The sequence below is a fragment of the Rana temporaria genome, assembly GCF_905171775.1.
Source record: "Rana temporaria chromosome 4 unlocalized genomic scaffold, aRanTem1.1 chr4y, whole genome shotgun sequence".
Taxonomy (NCBI): domain Eukaryota; kingdom Metazoa; phylum Chordata; class Amphibia; order Anura; family Ranidae; genus Rana; species Rana temporaria.
The window spans coordinates 1234739-1257644 of NW_024404461.1; the positions used below are offsets into that span (position 1 = coordinate 1234739).

Sequence of the window (22906 nt, forward strand, 5' to 3'; positions counted from 1 at the left end):
CAAGGGTCTGAACTATGGTGTAAGGCTGCTGAGACGGTATTGTGTGGTTGCAAGGGTCTTGATGAGTGTGGGGCTGCTGAGACGGTATTGCGTTTGCGAGGGTCTCAACAATGGTGTGAGGCTGCTGAGACGGTATTGCGTGGTTGCAAGGGACTTGAGTGTAGGGCTGCTGAGATGGTATTGCGTTTGCATGGGTCTCAACAATGGTGTGAGGCTACTGAGATGGTATTGTGTGGTTGCAAGAGTCTTGATGAGTGTAGGGCTGCTGAGACGGTATTGCGTTTGCAAGGATCTCAACAATGGTGTGAGGCTGCTGAGACGATTTTGCATGGTTGCAATGGTCTCAAGAGGTGTCAGGTTGCTGGGCCGAAATTGTGTGGTGACAATTTTTTTTTTTTTTTTGCATATTTTTTTTTTTTTTTTTTGCGTTTTGTAAGGGTCATGTGTTGCAAGGGTCTTAACAAGGGTATCAGGCTGCTGAGACAATTTTGTGTGCTTGCAAGAGTCTCCATGAGTGTGGGGCTGCTGACACGGTATTGCGTTTGCAAGGGTCTCAACAAGGGTGTCAGGCTGCGGAGAAAATTTTTGCGTGCATGCAAGAGTCTCCATGAGTGTGGGGCTGCTGAGACGGTATTGCGTTTGCAAGGGTCTCAACAAGGGTGTCAGGCTGCGAAGACGAATTTTGCGCCGTTGCAACGGTCTTAACAGGTGTCAGGTTGCGGGGCTGAGATTGTGTGGTGGCAATTATTTTTTTTTTTTCTGCACTTTTATATTTCTTTTTTCTTTTTGCGTTTTTTTTTTATTTTTTTGCGTTTTTTTTTTTTTTTTTTTGCGTTTTTTTTTTTTTTTTTTTGTTTTGTAAGGGTCATGTGTTGCAAGGGTCTTAACAAGGGTGTCAGACTGCTGAGACGATTTAGTGTGGTTGCAAGACTCGATGAGTGTGGGGCTGCTAAGACGGTATTGCGTTTGCAAGGGTCTTAACAAGGGTGTCAGGCTGTGGAGACGAATTTTGCATCGTTGCAACGGTCTCAACAGGTGTCAGGTTGCTGGGCTGAGATTACGTGGTGGCAATATTTTTTTTTTTTTTTTTGCGTTTTATATATTTTTTAACTTTTTGCGTTTTTTTTTTTTTTTTTTTGCATTTTGTAAGGGTCATGTGTTGCAAGGGTCTCAGACTGCCGAGATGATTTGCATGGTTGCAAGGTCTCAATCAATAAGAATTGGGTTACTGAGAAAGGATAGAAACACCTGGTTTGTTTGTACCTTAAGCAAGCAGTATAAGGTAGAAGGACAACGCCTGTTTGAATCGTAGGTTCCATAGGGGCCACTAATGAACGATATGGGAGACAACGAATGGTAGCAAATTGATAAGACATAAAGCATGTGTAATCTTACTTGCGACAGTGGGCCATGCGAGTGAGTTTGCGGCGGACTGTGGCTGGAGTGAAACATGTCGGGAATGTGTAGCGTGATGCCGTGCATGGGGCAAAACAAGGAGGTTTGGTGTAGAAAATAGAACACGAGAAGTGCGTATCAATGCTTTGTAAGCTCCACTGCGGGAACCAAACATATGGTACAGGTGACACCATGAGTGGCCACGAATTTGACATGACAAACAAGCTAACGAATCCTACCTGGGACAGTGAACGTGCGACTGGGTTTGCTTTGGACTGGAGTGGATGTGCAACACATCCCAAGAGTGTGGTGTGGCGCCATGCATGACGCACAGGCAATAACTTTAGTAAATAAATGAGAGAGAAGAGCCGTGAACAAACAATTCGTAAGTTCCGCTGTGGGAAATAAAACACACGGCATGGGGGAAACAATGAATGACAACGGTAGAAAGTATGCAATTGTATCTCATACAAAAAGGTTGTAAAATGCATGAAATTAATCTGATACGAATTGATAGTAAGGAGTATTGAACGAATCTGATACGAATTGGTTGTAGAGTGTATGCTACCCCTTGCTTTGAAACCGAACACCTACCAACCACCCATCCCCCCAGGCTAATCAAGTGCAGAGAAGGCACCATGTGAGTCCAATTACCACCTCAATCTGCCAAAGAACCCATACAAACACATGTCAATCTCCAAATGGATTTACAAATGAATCGTATGTTTGGCAGAAGGAAGTTGCAAATGTATTATGCCTGAGCCGAATGATGTTGGAACATAAGCAAAAGTAACTCAGAAGCAGATTTTTTCCCAAAAGGGATGCAGGATAGGAAGCATAACGAATTGTAAGATTGCACAAGATTCGAAAAGGTTTGAATCCTACCTGCGACAGTAAGCGGGAACCGCCGGCGAAGACCATGAAGGGAGAAGCCGCAAAGCGCTTGCGATGTCGAATGCGATTGAATGCGCAGACTCACGGACATGAGGTGAGCTGGAAAGAGTCGGCCCAGTGACGTGTAGTACCGCACACTGAACCGACAAAGAGCATGTGTGAGTGGGCTGCTTAAATACCCTCCGGGCTCCTCCCATAAACTCAGGCCACCATACTGGCCTTCTTATATATATATATATATATATATATATATATATATATATATATATATATATATATATATATATATATATATATAATTTTTTTTTTTTTTTAAAGGGGGGTTGCAATCTGGGGCCCTTTAATAAAAAAAAAAAAGAAACCTCTGGGCCCTTTAATAAAAAATAAATAAATAAAAAAAAATAAACATTTATAAAAAAAAAAAAAAATATATATATATATATATATATATATATATATATATATATATATATATATATATATATATATATATATATATATATATATATATATATATATATATAAATAAAAAAGATTGTTTTTATAAAAAAAAAGGGGGTTGTTATCCGGGGCCCTGGAAATCTCCGGGCCCCTGGGGACCTCCGGACCCCTAAGAAAAAATAAAATAAAAATATATTAAAAAAAATATATATATATTTTTTTTTATAAAAAATAAATAAAAAGGGGGGGGGGTTGCCATCCGGGGCCCTGGGGACCTCCGGACCTCTAAAAAATAAAATTGTCTTTTAATAAAAAATAAAATAGAAATATATTAAATATATTTTTTTTTTTTTTATAAAAAATAAATAAAAAAAATGGGGGGTTGCCATCTGGGGCCCTGTGGTCCTCCGAGCCCCTGGGAACCTCCAGACCCCTAAAGGGGGCTGCCATCTGGGCCCCTGGGGACCTCCGGGCCCCTTACAGGTGTGCAGCCTGTACCCCCCTGATGGCGGCCCTGGAGAGGAAGCTCTGCGGGTTTCTATCATCCAATCATGTACAAGCATGTTGTTGTTTTTTTTTTTTCCTTGCATGTGATTGAGTATTCTTTGCCAAGTGAAGATTCATCTCATTTACTAAGCTTCGGAGGAAGTGCACTTGCAGTGCCAGTATATTTCCCTTTAGTAAATCGGCCCTGTATAGAGGTTGATTTACTAAAGGTAAATAGTCTGTGCGATGCATGTGCAGTTGCTCTGGATCTGATAGGAAGCTCTGAAATGAGGGAAAGCTCTGCTGATTTCTTTCATTCAATCATGTGCAAGCAAAAAATGTTCCCCTCAGAACTAGAGCAACGTACTATTTACCTTTAGTAAATCAACCCCATAGTGTTGTAATTTTTATGTGAATTCAGTAAAAAACAGTACTTACATTACCAAAAAAAAGAGAGCTCAAGTGAATAAACCATCAATTCAAGGCACTTACAGTGTTACTTTTCTCACTGTGTCAGTACATCGGGATTGAGCAATTTTCAAATACACCATAGTTTGTAGACTTGGGTACTGTCAGGGCCGGATTTGCTCTCCCTGCCCCAAGGCCAGGTTCCACAATGCACCCCCTCTCCGCCAACCGAACCCCCCCCCCCCCCCAAATCAATGGAGACTGTGTGGCAAGGTTAGTTCAAATGTTTTTTTTTTTTTGTTTTTTTTACTTTTCTATCACTTTTTTTATTTATTTGTAGCTTGTCGCTTACTTTTTTGAATTTTTGTATAATTTTCTTATTTTTGTTATTCTTTACTTTTTTATTTTATTAATTTAATTATTTATTTATTATCAATTTTTTTTCACTTAGTTTTCTCCTGTATGATAGCAAAAAAGTTTATCTCCTGTGTGATAGCAATTGGAGGTGACATGTTCTCTTTATTGACCCTGTCACCTCCAAAAACAGGAGTCCTAGCACTGTGCTAGAACTCCTGTCACAGCAGAGATGGAAAGAGCACAGCTCTCCCCTCTCACTGTGTACATCGGCAGCAGGTACAGGAGACAGACTCTGTGGCCGGGGGGAGGACGGAGTCCCGAGGACAGAGCCAGCAGAGAGAGGTATGTGGGGTGGGGGGGGAGAGGGGAGGACGGACGGGAGCACATATTTTACACGTATTTTGGCGACATCGCCGCAATCACTTGTGAGCGAGCGGATTCCCCCATAACTTACCGCCCTTAACTGTATGTTCTGGGCGTCAGGGGACTCCATGCCACTGCCGCCCTTGGAGCCCTGCCGCCCCAAGGCCTGGCCTCAGTGGCCTTGTGGGAAATCCGGCCTGGGTACAGACTTGCATGACCGAACAATCGGCAGGTAAAGTAGCATAGTGCTGAATAGTAAAAAATGCCCTGGTCATGAAGGGGGTAAAACCTTCTGGAGGTCAAGTGGTTAAGAACCAAAATATTTAACCCCTTATAGGATGTATTCTTTGTACTGAATAGGTTGTTACTCCATTGTATAGGATCTGCTAACAGGGATGAAGAAATGAGGCTCATGTTATTATAAATATATATTTTCTTTAGGATTGATCAGAACGCTCCGGTTGTCCTGGCGGATCCGGTTTTAGCGACCATAGCCAAGAAACACAACAAGTCACCGGCTCAGGTGGCTCTAAGGTTCCATCTTCAGCTTGGAGTTGTTGTCCTGGCAAAAAGCTTTAACCCCGCAAGGATCAAGGAAAACTTTCAGGTTAGTTGAGGAATAAAGCAAGTGTGTTTAGTGTAAAAACTCAGCATTTACCACCCCTTTATATGGATATGAGCAGGAGAAAAAAAATAACCTGTTTTTGGTGGGAGTAGGAATATACCCCTTTCATCCATGTGAATGTGAGAAAGAATGCCCCTTACATTGGTGTTAGTGAGAGGAAGAATGCCCCTTACATTGGTGTCAGTGAGAGGAAGAATGCCCCTTATATTAGTGTCAGTGAGAGGAAGAATGCCCCTTACATTGGTGTCAGTGAGAGGAAGAATGCCCCTTACATTGGTGTCAGTGATAGGAAGAATGCCCCTTACATTGGTGTCAGTGAGAGGAAGAATGCCCCTTAGATTGGTGTCAGTGATAGGAAGAATGCCCCTTACATTGGTGTCAGTGAGAGGAAGAATGCCCCTTACATTGGTGGTCAGTGAGAGGAAGAATGCCCCTTACATTGGTGTCAGTGATAGGAAGAATGCCCCTTACATTGGTGCCAGTGATAGGAAGAATGCCCCTTACATTGGTGTCAGTGATAGGAAGAATGCCCCTTACATTGGTGTCGGTGAGAGGAAGAATGCCCCTTAGATTGGTGTCAGTGAGAGGAAGAATGCCCCTTACATTGGTGTCAGTGAGAGGAAGAATGCCCCTTAGATTGGTGTCAGTGAGAGGAAGAATGCCCCTTACATTGGTGTCAGTGAGAGGAAGAATGCCCCTTACATTGGTGTCAGTGAGAGGAAGAATGCCCCTTACATTGGTGTCAGTGAGAGGAAGAATGCCCCTTACATTGGTGTCAGTGAGAGGAAGAATGCCCCTTACATTGGTGTCAGTGAGAGGAAGAATGCCCCTTAGATTGGTGTCAGTGATAGGAAGAATGCCCCTTACATTGGTGTCAGTGATGGGAAGAATGCCCCTTACATTGGTGTCAGTGATAGGAAGAATGCCCCTTACATTGGTGTCAGTGATAGGAAGAATGCCCCTTACATTGGTGTCAGTGAGAGGAAGAATGCCCCTTACATTGGTGGTCAGTGAGAGGAAGAATGCCCCTTAGATTGGTCTCAGTGAGAGGAAGAATGCCCCTTACATTGGTCTCAGTGAGAGGAAGAATGCCCCTTACATTGGTGTCAGTGAGAGGAAGAATGCTCCTTACATTGGTGTCAGTGAGAGGAAGAATGCCCCTTAGATTTGTGTCAGTGAGAGGAAGAATGCCCCTTACATTGGTGTTAGTGAGAGGAAGAATGCCCCTTACATTGGTGTCAGTGAGAGGAAGAATGTTCCTTACATTGGTGTCAGTGAGAGGAAGAATGCCCCTTAGATTAGTGTCAGTGAGAGGAAGAATGCCCCTTAGATTGGTGTCAGTGATAGGAAGAATGCCCCTTAGATTGGTGTCAGTGAGAGGAAGAATGCCCCTTAGATTGGTGTCGGTGAGAGGAAGAATGCCCCTTAGATTAGTGTCAGTGAGAGGAAGAATGCCCCTTAGATTGGTGTCAGTGAGAGGAAGAATGCCCCTTACATTGGTGTCAGTGAGAGGAAGAATGCCCCTTAGATTGGTGTCAGTGAGAGGAAGAATGCCCCTTAGATTGGTGTCAGTGAGAGGAAGAATGCCCCTTAGATTGGTGTCAGTGAGAGGAAGAATGCCCCTTACATTGGTGTCAGTGAGAGGAAGAATGCCCCTTAGATTAGTGTCAGTGAGAGGAAGAATGCCCCTTAGATTGGTGTCAGTGAGAGGAAGAATGCCCCTTAGATTGGTGTCAGTGAGAGGAAGAATGCCCCTTAGATTGGTGTCAGTGAGAGGAAGAATGCCCCTTACATTGGTGTTAGTGAGAGGAAGAATGCCCCTTAGATTTGTGTCAGTGAGAGGAAGAATGCCCCTTACATTGGTGTCAGTGAGAGGAAGAATGCCCCTTACATTGGTGTCAGTGAGAGGAAGAATGCCCCTTAGATTGGTGTCAGTGAGAGGAAGAATGCCCCTTAGATTGGTGTTAGTGAGAGGAAGAATGCCCCTTAGATTGGTGTCAGTGAGAGGAAGAATGCCCCTTACATTGGTGTTAGTGAGAGGAAGAATGCCCCTTAGATTTGTGTCAATGGATGAATGTCCCTTATATTGGTGGTCACTGGTCAGTAGCAGGAAAATGCCCCTTACGTTAGTGGTCTGTAGGATGACTAATGCCTCTAAAATTGGTAGTCATTGGCAGGAAAAATGTCCTTTACATTGATGGCCAGTGGGAGTAATAATGCCCTTTAAAATGGTGTCAGTTGGAGGAATGCCCTTTATATTGGTGGCCATTGGAGTGAAGATGTCCCTTACATTGGTGTCAATGAGGAAAGAATGTCCCTTATATTGGTGGCCATTGGAGTGAAGATGTCCCTTACATTGGTGTCAATGAGGAAAGAATGCCCTTTATAATGGTGGCCATTGGAGTGAAGATGTCCCTTACATTGGTGTCAATGAGAAAAGAATGGCCTTTATATTGGTGGCCATTGGAGTGAAGATGTCCCTTACATTGGTTTCAATGAGAAAAGAATGCCCTTTATATTGGTGGCCATTGGAGTGAAGATGTCCCTTACATTGGTGTCAATGAGAAAAGAATGCCCTTTATATTGGTGGCCATTGGAGTGAAGAAGTCCCTTACATTGGTGTCAATGAGGAAAGAATGTCCCTTATATTGGTGGCCATTGGAGTGAAGATGTCCCTTACATTGGTGTCAATGAGGAAAGAATGCCCTTTATAATGGTGGCCATTGGAGTGAAGATGTCCCTTACATTGGTGTCAATGAGAAAAGAATGGCCTTTATATTGGTGGCCATTGGAGTGAAGATGTCCCTTACATTGGTGTCAATGAGGAAAGAATGTCCCTTATATTGGTGGCCATTGGAGTGAAGATGTCCCTTACATTGGTGTCAATGAGGAAAGAATGTCCCTTATATTGGTGGCCATTGGAGTGAAGATGTCCCTTACATTGGTGTCAATGAGGAAAGAATGTCCCTTATATTGGTGGCCATTGGAGTGAAGATGTCCCTTACATTGGTGTCAATGAGGAAAGAATGCCCTTTATATTGGTGGCCATTGGAATGAAGATGTCCCTTACATTGGTGTCAATGAGGAAAGAATGTCCCTTATATTGGTGGCCATTGGAGTGAAGATGTCCCTTACATTGGTGTCAATGAGGAAAGAATGTCCCTTATATTGGTGTCAATGAGGAAAGAATGTCCCTTATAATGGTGGCCATTGGAGTGAAGATGTCCCTTACATTGGTGTCAATGAGGAAAGAATGTCCCTTATATTGGTGGCCATTGGAGTGAAGATGTCCCTTACATTGGTGTCAATGAGGAAAGAATGTCCCTTATATTGGTGGCCATTGGAATGAAGATGTCCCTTACATTGGTGTCAATGAGGAAAGAATGTCCCTTATATTGGTGGCCATTGGAATGAAGATGTCCCTTACATTGGTGTCAATGAGGAAAGAATGTCCCTTATATTGGTGGACAGTGAGAAGAATGACTCTTGCCTTGGTGGAAAGTGGGAGGGAAAAGGCCCAATATATTGGTGACCAGTGGAAGGATGAATTTCCCATTAAATTGGTGGTCAGTGGGAGGAAGACTGCCTCTTACAATAGTGTCAGATTGAGGAATGTCCCTTTGGTGGTTGGTGGCAAGAAGAATGTCCCTTATGTAGCGCTACCCCCGAAGGAGCCGCTGGTTGATTTGGGATCGGCTTATTAAGTTACCCTGGCGGTGTCTAGGGGTGCAATTGTAGAGACAAACAGTGAGCGAAGGTCCAGACAGTGAATAAAGGTTTTTCCAATGCTTTATTTTCCTGGCCAACACGGCCAACATCAACATCAATTGGGAAGGGCAAAGTTGATGAAGAGAGAGGAAGAACCTTGCAGTATCAGGCCTGGATATTAGATGGAGCAGTCGGTACTGCTCTGCATAGTACCAATTTGTAACTCATCGCCACCAACTGAGTGAGTAAAGTGCCCCCGGACAGACCCCTCTTTACAGGCCTGGCAGCCGAGACGTCACTTAGGATTTCTGGGAGGAACAGGCCTCTCTCTCAGACCTGGCTCGGGCCTCTGCCACAGGCCAATTACAATAACTGAGCTAGATAGATAGATGGAGCGAATCCTCCCAGTAGATTTCTGCATCGGTCACCAGATGACAGCAACATACCTGTCAGTACTCTGGTCACCGGATCCCCAATTGGTTTGTTCAGGCTCCGCTGGACGACCCGCCTCCGGGTTCCCCTCAAACCGACTCCCCAATCGAACGACAACCAGCCTGGGATCCTTTCAATAGAATCGGGAACCCAGCCAAAATTGACTGGGGTCCCCTTATTTCTCCGGGTGAGGTTCCAAGTGGACTGCAACTATGGCCATGTGGGCCACGCCGGCGGGGTTCATGAATGCGCGCACCCTGAAGGTGGATGCCGCACCTGGAATGGGGACCCTGCAAAGATTTTAGAACACATGACACCTGTCACAGATATACTCCTCTCCAGCACGCCCCGCGAGGCAAAAACTCCTCCGATTGGCTGCTGGAGAAACTTACTCTGCCAGAACCCCTCTGGCGCCAACTGCTGGCCAGGGGTGACATTGCATCCCTGGACCACAGACTGACCCAGTGGACATTTCTGAAATGACAGAAGTCCCAGAAATGTAAACAATTAGTGAATGGGAGCAAGGTAACTCTCCCATTCCCCACTAACTTTAGCGTAGTGCCCATACTGAAAGTAAGGGGGCGCTACACTTATGTTGGTGGTTAGTTAGTGGAAGGATGTCACCTGTCCCTGATATCATTGGTGGCTTTAAGGGAAGAATTCCTGTTAGATTGTTGGTCAGTGGGAGGAAGAATGTCCCATTGTATAGGTGGTTAGTGGGACAAAGAATGCCCCTTACATTGGTGTCAGTTTGGATGCCCTTACATTGGTAGTCATTGACAGGAAGAATGCCCCTTACATTGGTGGTCAGTGGGAGAAAGAATGCCCCTTACATTGGTGGTCAGTGGGAGAAAGAATGTCCCTTACATTGGTGGTCACTGGGAGAAAGAATGTTCCTTACATTGGTGGTCAGTGGGAGGAAGAATGCCCCTTACATTGGTGGTCAGTGGGAGAAAGAATGCCCCTTACATTGGTGATCAGTGGGAGAAAGAATGTCCCTTACATTGGTGATCAGTGGGAGAAAGAATGCCCCTTACATTGGTGGTCAGTGGGAGAAAGAATGCCCCTTACATTGGAGGTCAGTGGGAGAAAGAATGCCCCTTACATTGGTGGTCAGTGGGAGAAAGAATGCCCCTTACATTGGTGGTCAGTGGGAGAAAGAATGCCCCTTACATTGGTCGTCAGTGGGAGGAAGAATGCCCCTTACATTGGTGGTCAGTGGGAGAAGAATGTCCCTTACATTGGTGGTCAGTGGGAGAAGAATGCCCCTTACATTGGTGGTCAGTGGGAGGAAGAATGCCCCTTACATTGGTGGTCAGTGGGAGGAAGAATGCCCCTTACATTGGTGGTCAGTGGGAGAAAGAATGTCCCTTACATTGGTGGTCACTGGGAGAAAGAATGTTCCTTACATTGGTGGTCAGTGGGAGGAAGAATGCCCCTTACATTGGTGGTCAGTGGGAGAAAGAATGCCCCTTACATTGGTGATCAGTGGGAGAAAGAATGTCCCTTACATTGGTGATCAGTGGGAGAAAGAATGCCCCTTACATTGGTGGTCAGTGGGAGAAAGAATGCCCCTTACATTGGAGGTCAGTGGGAGAAAGAATGCCCCTTACATTGGTGGTCAGTGGGAGAAAGAATGCCCCTTACATTGGTGGTCAGTGGGAGAAAGAATGCCCCTTACATTGGTCGTCAGTGGGAGGAAGAATGCCCCTTACATTGGTGGTCAGTGGGAGAAGAATGTCCCTTACATTGGTGGTCAGTGGGAGAAGAATGCCCCTTACATTGGTGGTCAGTGGGAGGAAGAATGCCCCTTGCATTGGTGGTCAGTGGGAGGAAGAATGCCCCTTGCATTGGTGGTCAGTGGGAGGAAGAATGCCCCTTACATTGGTGTCAGTGAGAGGAAGAATGCCCCTTAGATTGGTGTTAGTGAGAGGAAGAATGTTCCTTACATTGGTGTCAGTGAGAGGAAGAATGCCCCTTACATTGGTGTCAGTGAGAGGAAGAATGCCCCTTAGATTGGTGGTCAGTGAGAGGAAGAATGCCCCTTACAATGGTATCAGTGAGAGGAAGAATGTCCCTTACATTGGTGATCAGTGAGAGGAGCATGTTCCTTAAATTGATAGTGGGAGGAATGCTTCAGCATTAGTGGTCAGGGGAGGAGGCATGCCCCTTGTATTGGTGGTCAGTGAAAGTAAGTGTGCCCTGGTATTGGTGGTCAGTCGAATGCTACACTGGTAGGTACCCAGTTACTGCTGACCATCTAAATAAAACCTTAAAGTGGGCCTTCACTCAAAAGTGAAAGTGACACTATTTTTCCTCCCCCACCCCTTATGAAGGACAGTTTCTTTTTTTGATACATACCCTCCCCCACTTCCTCAATTCTCACCTATGCAGGAATGACATGTGCTTATGGCACTCAACTTCTTTCTAGTTTTTTATTCCATTAACAAATTATAATAATCTGTGATGTTTACAGGTGTTTGACTTCAATTTGCCTTCAGAAGACATGAAGGAACTTGAAGCTCTCAACAGAAATTATCGCTATGTGGAAGCTAGACAGTAAGTATTACTGAGTATTCCTTGTTCAGCCATTGCCTGTTAAATAGGAGAGGAATGGGGTTCTGGTGTCAAAATATTGTTTTTCCTGTCCTGATACAGAAAAGTGAGCATTGTCATCCTAGGACAGGAAGTGTGCTTCTCATGAATAGGGTAAATCCATTGAAACGCGTTAGAGAACTTGCCTTGTGCAGTATATTTTTGCAAAGGTCTTCTATATTGGTTATTCAGGCCTTGGAGGTGACACCAGACTCAGTTCTCTGATTCATGTATGCTAGTTAATATACAGTTTTTGTGAATATATATATATATATATATATATATATATATATATATATATATATATATATATATATATATATATATATATATATATATATTTATATATATATATATATATATATATATATATATATATATATATATATATATATATATATATATTATTTTCCTTTTTTTTTTTTTTTTTTTTTTTTTTTATAACCCCTTCGTGCCGACATAACACATATATGCGGCCTTACGGAAGTGGACTTTCTCCCTTTATGCTGTTTCTCACCGAGAGTCCCGGCCCCATATTTACGATCGGGACTCGGATCTCCCGATTCAGGGTCACCTGATTCCTGTGATAGTCTCTGATCGGCCTTGCAGAAAGAAAAAAAAACGTTTGTAAAAAAAAATGAAACATAAATAATTAATAAATAGAAATAAAAATACCTAGATCAAGGTTTGATCTAGGTCAGTGCTAGGGTTAGTGTTTGGGTCAGTTAGCGTGAAAGGTCAAGGTCAGTATATTTTGGATCTCACTTAAATTACTTAGTCCTGGATCTTCTTTTCTTCGCTAGCTAAAGTAACTCCTTGAGATTTGTAATCCACAGTTTTGATGAGTCAAATTGAAGTGAAAATGCTCCTGGTGTAACTGCAACAACTATTTTAAAATCGAGTGAAACGTCGAAGTAGATAGGCCTCAAGCCTTCTCAGTGTCAGTTTCTCTGCTCCTCTGTGGAACTATAAATCCCAGTGAGGCCTGTATATGAGTCTAACTGCGTGTGGAACTTGGCAAACTGTGGGTCGTGACCCGCTCACCCACTGGATCGGAGCTCCGGGTAGTAACTTTTGTCCTGTGACTGCAACTTGCTTCTCCGTCAGCTCCGTTCAGCTCCGCTGGATGGATCCGGTCCTCCAATGCTCGGATGAGTGTCTCTCGGTCTCTGCAATCCAGCCACCATCCCTCCGGCACCCTTAGATCACTTGCCCCAACCTCCGGGATTGTTTTCCCCTCTGTGCCCTCGTCTCCAAGGAAACCAAAAATCTAAACAAAACATCTCTCTGCATTACCAGTATTTGGTCACTAGATGGCTCCAAATACTTAAACATACCAATGTCCATAGACGTTGTATTAAAGTATGCAAACACACATCAATATACAAGAATGTCAGCGCTACATACATTTACAGCTCAATTAAAAAAAAAAAAAAATGTTACTTTTTTGGGGCAGTTTTCCATTGGTAATACAAATAAAAATCAGGAGATATCCATAACTATTTACTACTAAATGAAAGCCCCCTGCAAAAAACAAGGTATAATACACTTGGATGCACAAAGTAGTTGTGATGATATATAAGGTTTTACTAACACATGCCAAATATGCAAAATTGTGCTTAGGCATTTAGATTTGTTTAACCCTTAGGTGTGAAAAAATGGTGTTTATGGAGATCATCTTAGAATCAAAGATTTCCCCTACCTGAAGAGGGCTGCAAAGCCACAAGCAGATCCCTGGCACCATATACAATGACAAACTAAGAAGCTTCTAATGCCACGTACACACGATCGGTTCATCCGATGAAAACGGACCAATGGATTTTTTTATCAGATATCCGATGAAGCCGACTCATCAGTCTTGCCTATACACCATCAGCTAAAAATCTGTGTCCAACGCGGTGACGTAAAACACTACGACGTGCAGAGAAAAATGAAGTTCAATGCTTCTGAGCATGCGTTGACTTGATTCTGAGCATGCATGGATTTTTGACCGATGGATTTCCCCACAGACGATAATTTTTCTTCTATCGGTTTTTTAACCATCAGAACATTTTAAAACCAGGTTCTATTGTTTTTCACCGATGGGGAAAAAAAACGATGGGGCCCACACACAATCGGTTCGTCCGATGAAAACGGTCCATCGAACTGTTTTCATCAGACGAACCGATCGTGTGTACAGGGCTTTAGCCTCTAAGCCTCCCAGCTAGAGTTGAGCGGACACCTGGATGTTCAGGTTTAAGAAAAAAGTTCGGGTTTGGGAACCCGAATCCGAACCCCATTGTAGTCAATGGGACACGGACTTTTAGAAAAAATAAAATGCGCGGAGGTCCCCGCAAATTCAATAACCAGACCCTTCAGGTCTGGTATGGATATTAAGGGGAACCCCGCCGCCAATTTAAAAAAAAAATTGCGTGCGGTTCCCCCTAAATATCCATAACCAGACCCTTATCCGAGCACGTTGACCTGGCCGGCCGCAGAAAAGAGGGGGGAACAAAGTGCGGCCCCCCCTCTCCTGAACCGCACCAGGCCACATGCGCCCAACATGGGGAGGATGTCCCCATGTTGATGGGGACAAGGGTCTCATCCCCACAACCCTTGCCCGGTGGTTGTGGGGGTATGCGGGCGGGAGGCTTATTAGAATCTGGAAGACCACTTTAACAAAGGGGACCCCCAGATCCTGACCCCCCCTGTGTGAAATGGTAATGGGGTACACTGTACCCCTACCATTTCACGAAGGAAGTGTAAAGTCTTGTAAAAAAAGCACACACACTGTAGAATAAAGTCCTTTATTAATAAAAAAAGAAAAAAACTCCAGCGGTGATAATCCACTCGTTCCCGGCTTCCTGCTTCAACGTTGTCCTAATCCTGCGACGGCTGCGGGTGATCTCCAGCGATGAGACGATCCTGCGATGGCCGGGTGATCTCCGCTCCAGCGATGAGAAGATCCATCCATCCGGAGCGCAGCATCCCCGACCGCCTCTCACCGCTGGACACAGCCCAGCGAATGAGCGGCTGGAGCTGTGACATTACTTATATAGAGGAGGCAGGGCCACCCGTCACGTGACCCCGCACCCTCTGACGTACCCTCTGCTACGATCCCGTACCCAAACTTTTTGCAATTCGGGTTCGGGAAAAACCCAAAGTCCGTACCGAACCCGAACTTTACAGTTTGGTTTCGCTCAACCCTAGTCCCAGCTTCCAGTCAAAGCCCTTCACTATGCCATCTACATCACCACGTTCTCTGTCCGGTGGGATTTTGGTCTGATGGTGTGTACACACATCAGACCAAAAGCTCCCAGGAGACATGTCCGATGAAAACAGTCAGCGGACCGTTTTCATCGGACATGTCTCCTCGTGTGTACGGGGCCTTCCCCTCTGTATTATGTGATTAGCCCTATCAGCTCATAAAAATATACAACCAAAGTTCAGTAGGAGAGAAAAGGAGAACAAAAAAACAAAAGCGAAAGTCCCATGTGCGTGCAATTAAAGTGGAGATTCACCCTAAAAACAAATTTTTAACATTAGACTAAGCATAGTAAGGGCATTTACTTGCGGCAGGTCTTTTTTTTTTTCGTACATACCTTTTTATATTCTGACTTGGTCCAGGGCTTCCGCGTTCTGATGACTCCGGGACTGGGCGTTCCTATCCCTGCCGCAGGGTTCTGATGACTCCGGGACTGGGCGTTCCTATCCCTGCCTCAGGGTTCTGATGACTCCGGGACTGGGCGTTCCTATCCCTGCCTCAGGGTTCTGATGACTCCGGGACTGGGCGTTCCTATCCCAGCCTCAGGGTTCTGATGACTCCGGGACTGGGCGTTCCTATCCCTGCCTCAGGGTTCTGATGACTGCGGGACTGGGCGTTCCTATCCCTGCCTCAGGGTTCTGATGACTGCGGGACTGGGCGTTCCTATCCCAGCCTCAGGGTTCTGATGACTGCGGGACTGGGCGTTCCTATCCCTGCCTCAGGGTTCTGATGACTCCGGGACTGGGCGTTCCTATCCCAGCCTCAGGGTTCTGATGACTCCGGGACTGGGCGTTCCTATCCCTGCCTCAGGGTTCTGATGACTGCGGGACTGGGCGTTCCTATCCCTGCCTCAGGGTTCTGATGACTGCGGGACTGGGCGTTCCTATCCCAGCCTCAGGGTTCTGATGACTCCGGGACTGGGCGTTCCTATCCCTGCCTCAGGGTTCCGATGACTCCGGGACTGGGCGTTCCTATCCCTGCCTCAGGGTTCCGATGACTCCGGGACTGGGCGTTCCTATCCTTCGGTTCGATGATTGACGGCTTGTGAAACAGGTGACCTGTCGCACAACGCGCGTCACCAGATTTCCGGAAATAGCCGAGCTGCGAGTCGGCACTATACGGCGCCTGCGCCCGCCGTGTAGAGCTGACTGCGCAGGAGCCGTATAGCGCCGACTCGCAGCTCGGCTATTTCCGGAAATCTAGTGACGCGCGTTGTGCAACAGGCCACCTGATTCACAAGCCGTCAATCATCGAACCGAAGGATAGGAACGCCCAGTCCCGCAGTCATCGGAACCCGGAAGCCCTGGACAAAATCAGAATATAAAGGTATGTATGGAGAAAAAATAAAATAATTACCTGCCGAAAGTAAATGTCCTTAGTATGCTGGCTCTGCTAGATGTAAAGTAAAAAAAAAATGTTTTGGGTGAACCCCTGCTTTAAGGAGAGACACACACTACAAGCCTATATAATATATTTTTTCAGATGTCACAGACCGCTTTATCCACAATTTATCTCGGTTCCAGCTATATATATATATATTTCAGACCTATAGTTTACAATTTGTGTAGTGTTTATCTTCAATAACACTTCTATACCACCAAAACTTATTATTATTATTATTATTATTATTTTCCAGAATTTCAGGCAACGCAGATCTCCTTATAGACAATCTATGTACAATTCATTTCAGCAGAGTCACTTGTTAATAAAAGTTTTTGGATGCGTTTTTTCAGATCTTTATCAGAGCGGGGAGGGGGGGGTGGGGACTCAACTAATCTTTGTTTTCTAACTATATATATATATATATATACACACCTATCTTATTGCAGAGTTATTACAGCCATAGATATATACACAGAAGTGATTACCATAATTAATAACGTTACAACTATTACTACATTTCTTGTAACTCCTAAAAACCGATATGACATGACTCGTATGCAACTGTACAGGAATGAAGGGAAAGCTGGAGCTCAGCTTTAATATTTTGTGCTAAACTGTCTTTTCCTTTAGGTGGATCAATCATCCCGAGTTTCCCTTCCATGATGAATATTGAAGCGTCCAGACCTTTGCATTGACCACAGAATTCAGACATTTGTCTTTCTATTTAAATAGCAAAAATGTTCCAGTGGACAGAGGATAATGTGAATATAGTCAATCCTGCTACCTATTATGAAAAATAAAATACTAATAATTATCTTATGACTGCCATTTTATTTTACCCCTAAACATTTAAATCTGTTAAATATACATATTGGGGCAGATTCACATAGATTTAGAAAGGCGCAGCATATCAGAGATACGCCATGCCGCTGTACCTTACCTGGCTTTAAGTCGAATCCAGGAAGATTTTGCGCCGTAAGTTACGGCGGCGTAGTGTATCTCTCGGCGCGTAATTCAAATCGGCGGGTAGGGGGCGTGATTAATTTAAATGAAGCGCGTCCTCGCGCCGATTGAACTGTGCATGCTCCGTTTCGAAATTTCCTGCCGTGCTTTGCGTGAAATAACGTCATTTTTTGAACTTCGACGTGACTTGCGTCCATCCCTATTCACGGACGACTTGCGCAAAAAAAAATCAAATTTCGACGCGGGAACGACGGCCATACTGTAACATGGCAAGTCTATCTATACGCCACAAAATAGCAGCTTTAACTATACGCCGGACAAAGCCGACTAGAGACGACGTAAGAGAATGCGACAACTGCGCGTACATTCGTGGATCGTCGGGGGAAAAAGCTAGTTTGCATACCCGACGCGGAAAACGACGCAAAGTCCACCCAGCGGGCGCCAAAGTATTGCATCTAAGATCTGAAGGCGTACAAAGCCGTACGCCTGTCGGATCTTACCCAGATGCCATCGTATCTTGGTTTGAGGATTCAAACTAAAGATACGACGCGGGTAATTTGAAAGTACGCCGGCGTATCAGTAGATACGCGGGCGTACTTGCTCTGAGAATCTGGCCCATTGTATCTAATAACTCCACCCTCCTGATTGGCCAAAAGGGATGATGCAGTTCCCAAAATTGCTCACAGGAGTGCCTCATCTTGACAGTGCCTTGAATGTATGATTGCTGAGCTGAACATTCACAGCTCCGTGTATATTCATTATAAGATTGGGAACAGGCAGGTCATTTTATATTATTGCTGAAGAGACGTCTCTTCTTCTGCAATTAAAAACTACCCACTCACATTTATTTTTAGTGGAACTATCTTTCACTAAATATTTACACGGTAAAGCAGGGTTTGACAAATTTGCTTGGAATCTCAGAGTCAGCTAAAAAAGTTAGGAGCCAGAAGCGAACACATACGTGAGCAGCGCCCGCATATGTAAACGGTATTCAAACCACACATGTGAGGTATCGCCGCGATTGGTAGAGCGAGAGCAATAATTCTAGGCCTAGACCTCCTCTGTAACTCAAAACATGCAACCTGTAGATTTTTTTAAAAGTCGCCTATGAAGATTTGTTGGCATTCCACGAGAGGACGTAAATTTGAAGCGTGACATGTTGGGTATGAATTTACTCGGCGTAACATTATCTTTCATAATATAAAAAAAAAAATGGGGATAACTTTACTGTTGTCATATTTTTTAATTAAAGAAAGTGTAATTTTTTCCCCAAAAAAGTGCGCTTGTAAGACTGCTATGGAGATTTTAAAGGGTAAAAGTTTGTCGCCATTCCACGAGCGGACGCAATTTTGAAGCGTGACATGTTGGGTATCAATTTACTCGGCGTAACATTATCTTTCATAATATTACAAAAAATGGGGATAACTTTACTGTTGTCTTATTTTTTTTTAATTAAAAAAAGTGTAATTTTTTCCCAAAAAAGTGCGCTTGTAAGACCGCTGCGCAAATACGGCGTGACAGAAAGTATTGCAACGATCGCTATTTTATTCTCTAGGGTGTTAGGATTAAAAATATATATAATGTTTGGGGGTATTGATTAGAGGGAAGAAGATGGCAGTGAAAATAGTGACATTAGAATTGCTGTTTAACTTGTAATGCTTAACTTGTAATACCAACGGCCACCACCAGATGGCGCCAGCTCACACATCTGGTGGTAATAACTTGTAATACCAACGGCCACCACCAGATGGCACCAGCTCACACATCTGGTGGTAATAACTTGTAATACCAATGGCTCACCACCAGATGGCGCCAGCTCACAAAAAAAAATATATTTTTTTTTGCCCACCTTCCAAGCCAAGTCGCCAGGACACAATTTCTAGTCGCAATGGCGACCTGGCGACTGGGATTTGTCGAGCCCTGCGGTAAAGGATAGCTTAACTCCTTTACAAAAATGTAATAAATTGCGGTTTATCCATTTATCGTTTGTGGGGACTGCATTTGATTTCATTTGTCAGACTAAGAACGTTTTCATTAAGTACAGAAAAAAAAAACTGCCCTTGCCACTTCCTGTGAGCTGAAATAAATGATTAAACAATGTTATCTTTCTTCGGGAATCTACTATCGCCCATGCCTCCTGGGTAATATAGATGAAAGGAAGATGACATATTTGAATTCAAGCCTGTGTGATGGCCATGGTCCCCTCCATAGACATGGGGTTCTGAGTAAGATTATTTACACCTGAGCATAGTGTTTTCAGGTAGAAAGTCTTGCAATTTTACCGAAATTCTTGCAGTGTTTTTTTTACTGCGTTTTTTACCGCGATTTTGTACAGGTAAAAAGGTCACCAATGTAAAAAGTAGAAAAACACCAAAATCTGCCTAAAAAAAGTCCCAGAACTTGTTTGAGCTTCAGGCGTTTTAGAGCTTCTGGCTTCAGGCGTTTTGGAGTGTGAACCGTCTCCATAGAGCAGTGGTCTCAAAGTACCGGCCCGTTTTTTTGAGCTGGCGCCATCTGGTGGTGAGCCTTTGGTATTACAAGTTAAGCATTACACGTTAAACAGCAATTCTAATGTCATTTTTCACTATTTTCACTGCCATCTTCTTCCCTCTAATTAGAACCCCCAAACATTATATATATTTATTATCCTAACACCCTAGAGAATAAAATAGCGATCGTTGCAATACTTTCTGTTACGCCGTATTTGCGCAGCGGTCTTACAAGCGCACTTTTTTGGGGAAAAATTACACTTTTTTTAATAAAAAAAATTAAACAGTAAAGTTATCCCCATTTTTTTTAATATTATGAAAGATAATGTTACGCCGAGTAAATTGATACCCAACATGTCACGCTTCAAAATTGTGTCCGCTTGTGGAATGCCGACAAACTTTTTTACCCTTTAAAATCTTCATAGGCGACGTTTAAAAAATTCTACAGGTTGCATGTTTTGAGTTACAGAGGAGGTCTAGGGCTAGAATTATTGCTCTCGCTCTACCAATCGCGGTGATACCTCACATGTGTGGTTTGAACACTGTTTACATATGAATGAATGAATGAATGACTTGTATAGCGCAACGCATGCGAACTGAATCGCCTCTGGGCGCTTTTTCCAGCCAGTATCTGCTTGGCTGGTGCGGTCATTTTTACCCCGTAGGATCATGACACGCTAGGGACACACAGTCATACAAACATATATGCGGGCGCTGCTCCCTGATGTTCTGGGCTCTGTGACCTGATGTGCTGTGCCCTGATGGTGAGTGGTCAGTGTGCAGTGTAGTGGTCAGTGTGCAGTGGTCAGTGTGCAGTGTAGTGGTCAGTGTGTAGTGCAGTGGTCAGTGTGTAGTGCAGTGGTCAGTGTGTAGTGCAGTGGTCAGTGTGCAGTGTAGTGGTCAGTGTGCAGTGCAGTGGTCAGTGTGTAGTGTAGTGGTCAGTGTGCAGTGTAGTGGTCAGTGTGTAGTGCAGTGGTCAGTGTGTAGTGCAGTGGTCAGTGTGTAGTGCAGTGGTCAGTGTGCAGTGTAGTGGTCAGTGTGTAGTGCAGTGGTCAGTGTGCAGTGTAGTGGTCGGTGTGTAGTGTAGTGGTCGGTGTGTAGTGTAGTGGTCAGGGTTAATAATGCATCCACTGACACCAGTGTTGGGGGTAATAATGCGTCCGCTGACACCAGTACTGTTGTTTTTGAAGTTTGAAAGTTTGCATGCGGCCCCCCATGGGATATGAAAACTCGTCTTGTGGCCCTCAGGTAATTTGAGTTTGAGACCCCTGCATTAGAGGGCAACAAGGCCCCTCCCCTAAAGCGGTTTCACAAGGAGGCACGTGTTTATAGACCATAGTCCACCACACTTGTGCGCAGGAGGTGGTACAACATTTCAGCCTCACACAGATTAATCCGGCAGCAGCCTTTTGCCTCATGGCTTGCTACAAAGTTACAATATTGCAGTCTGATCACTAAGACAGAGTTGACTGAGGAAATGCTTCTTTCTACCTGCAGCAGACTGACCCATCCCAGTCCCCATCTTTACAATTATTAAAAGTGATCCTAAATGTTACTAAAAGGTCCACCTCAAGTCCAGAAATTGACATATTGACAAACTTCAATGACCATTTATTGATATTCAGCATTACATTTATTGGATGTTATGCTTTAGGCAAGATGGCACACAATATCATTTTCTCATTCAATCATTAATGCTTTATTAGGGTTTGACAAATTTGCTTGGAATCTAGGAGCCAGCTAAAAAAGTTAGGAGCCAGAAAACACACCCCGTCCCGACGAGCTTGCACGCAGAAGCGAACACATACGTGAGCAGCGCCCGCATATGTAAACGGTGTTCAAACCACACATGTGAGGTATCGCCGCGATTGGTAGAGCGAGAGCAATAATTCTAGCCCTAGACCTCCTCTGTAACTCAAAACATGCAACCTGTAAATTTTTTTAAACGTCGCCTATGGAGATTTTAAAGGGTAAAAGTTTGTTGGCATTCCACGAGCGGACGCAATTTTGAAGCGTGACATGTTGGGTATCAATTTACTCGGCGTAACATTATCTTTCATAATATTACAAAAAATGGGGATAACTTTACTGTTGTCTTATTTTTTTTAATTAAAAAAAGTGTAATTTTTTCCCAAAAAAGTGCGCTTGTAAGACCACTACGCAAATACGGTGTGACAGAAAGTATTACAACGATCGCCATTTTATTCTCTAGGGTGTTAGGATAAAATATATATATAATGTTTGGGGGTTCTAATTAGAGGGAAGAATATGGCAGTGAAAAATTACATTAGAATTGCTGTTTAACGTGTAATGCTTAACTTGTAATACCAACGGCCACCACCAGATGGCGCCAGCTCACACATCTGGTGGTAATAACTTGTAATACCAACGGCTCACCACCAGATGGCGCCAGCTCACAGATGGCGCCAGCACACTATTTCTAGTCACCATGGCGACCGGGATTTGTCGACCCCTGCTTTATTAAATACTGACAGTGTACAAAATGTTTTCTTTGTAGTATAGAATGCAACAAATACAATGGTGTTTTCTTGGAGACGGGTTTCGTGCTAGATTCATCTTCTTCAGGACTCATCGTCGAAGGGGAATTCTGGGTGCTCTTTCATCCTAGAAAAGGCAATGACATTAAACTGTAAAATGGAACCTACAGTCCTTCAGGAGGATACTATCATTAACCACTTCAATACTGGGCATCCCCCCGTCCTGCCCAGGCCAATTTTCAGCTTTCAGCGCTGTAACATTTTAAATGACAATTGCGCAGTCATGCAACACTGTACCCATATGAAATTTTGATCATTCCCCCCCCCCCCCCACAAATAGAGCTTTCTTTTGGTGGTATTTGATCACCTCCTGCATTTTTTATTTTTTGCGCTGTAAACAAAAAAAGTTGTTTTTACTTTTTGCTATAATAAATATCCCAATTAAAAAAAAAAATGAATTTTTTCTTCAGTTTAGGCCGATATGTATTCTTTTACATATATTTGTCAAAAAAAAAAAAATTGCAACAAGGCGCATATTGATTGGTATGCAAAAAAGCTATAGCGCTTACAAAATAGGTTATTAATGGCATTTTTATTATTATTAATAATCTTTTTACTAGTAATG

The 22906-nt window shown here is 43.9% G+C and overlaps 1 protein-coding gene across 1 annotated transcript in view; it reads left to right on the forward strand.

The window, feature by feature from the left end:
* LOC120921837 (prostaglandin-E(2) 9-reductase-like) overlaps positions 1-17150 on the forward strand; it is a 63198-nt gene extending 46048 nt beyond the window's left edge. The window contains exons 7-9 of the mRNA XM_040334324.1: positions 4786-4951; positions 11586-11668; positions 16962-17150. Of these exons, the coding sequence (XP_040190258.1) occupies positions 4786-4951; positions 11586-11668; positions 16962-17004 (292 nt within the window). The 3' untranslated portion in view covers positions 17005-17150. The remainder of the gene's footprint in view (positions 1-4785; positions 4952-11585; positions 11669-16961) is intronic.
* The last annotated feature ends 5756 nt before the right edge of the window (positions 17151-22906 follow it).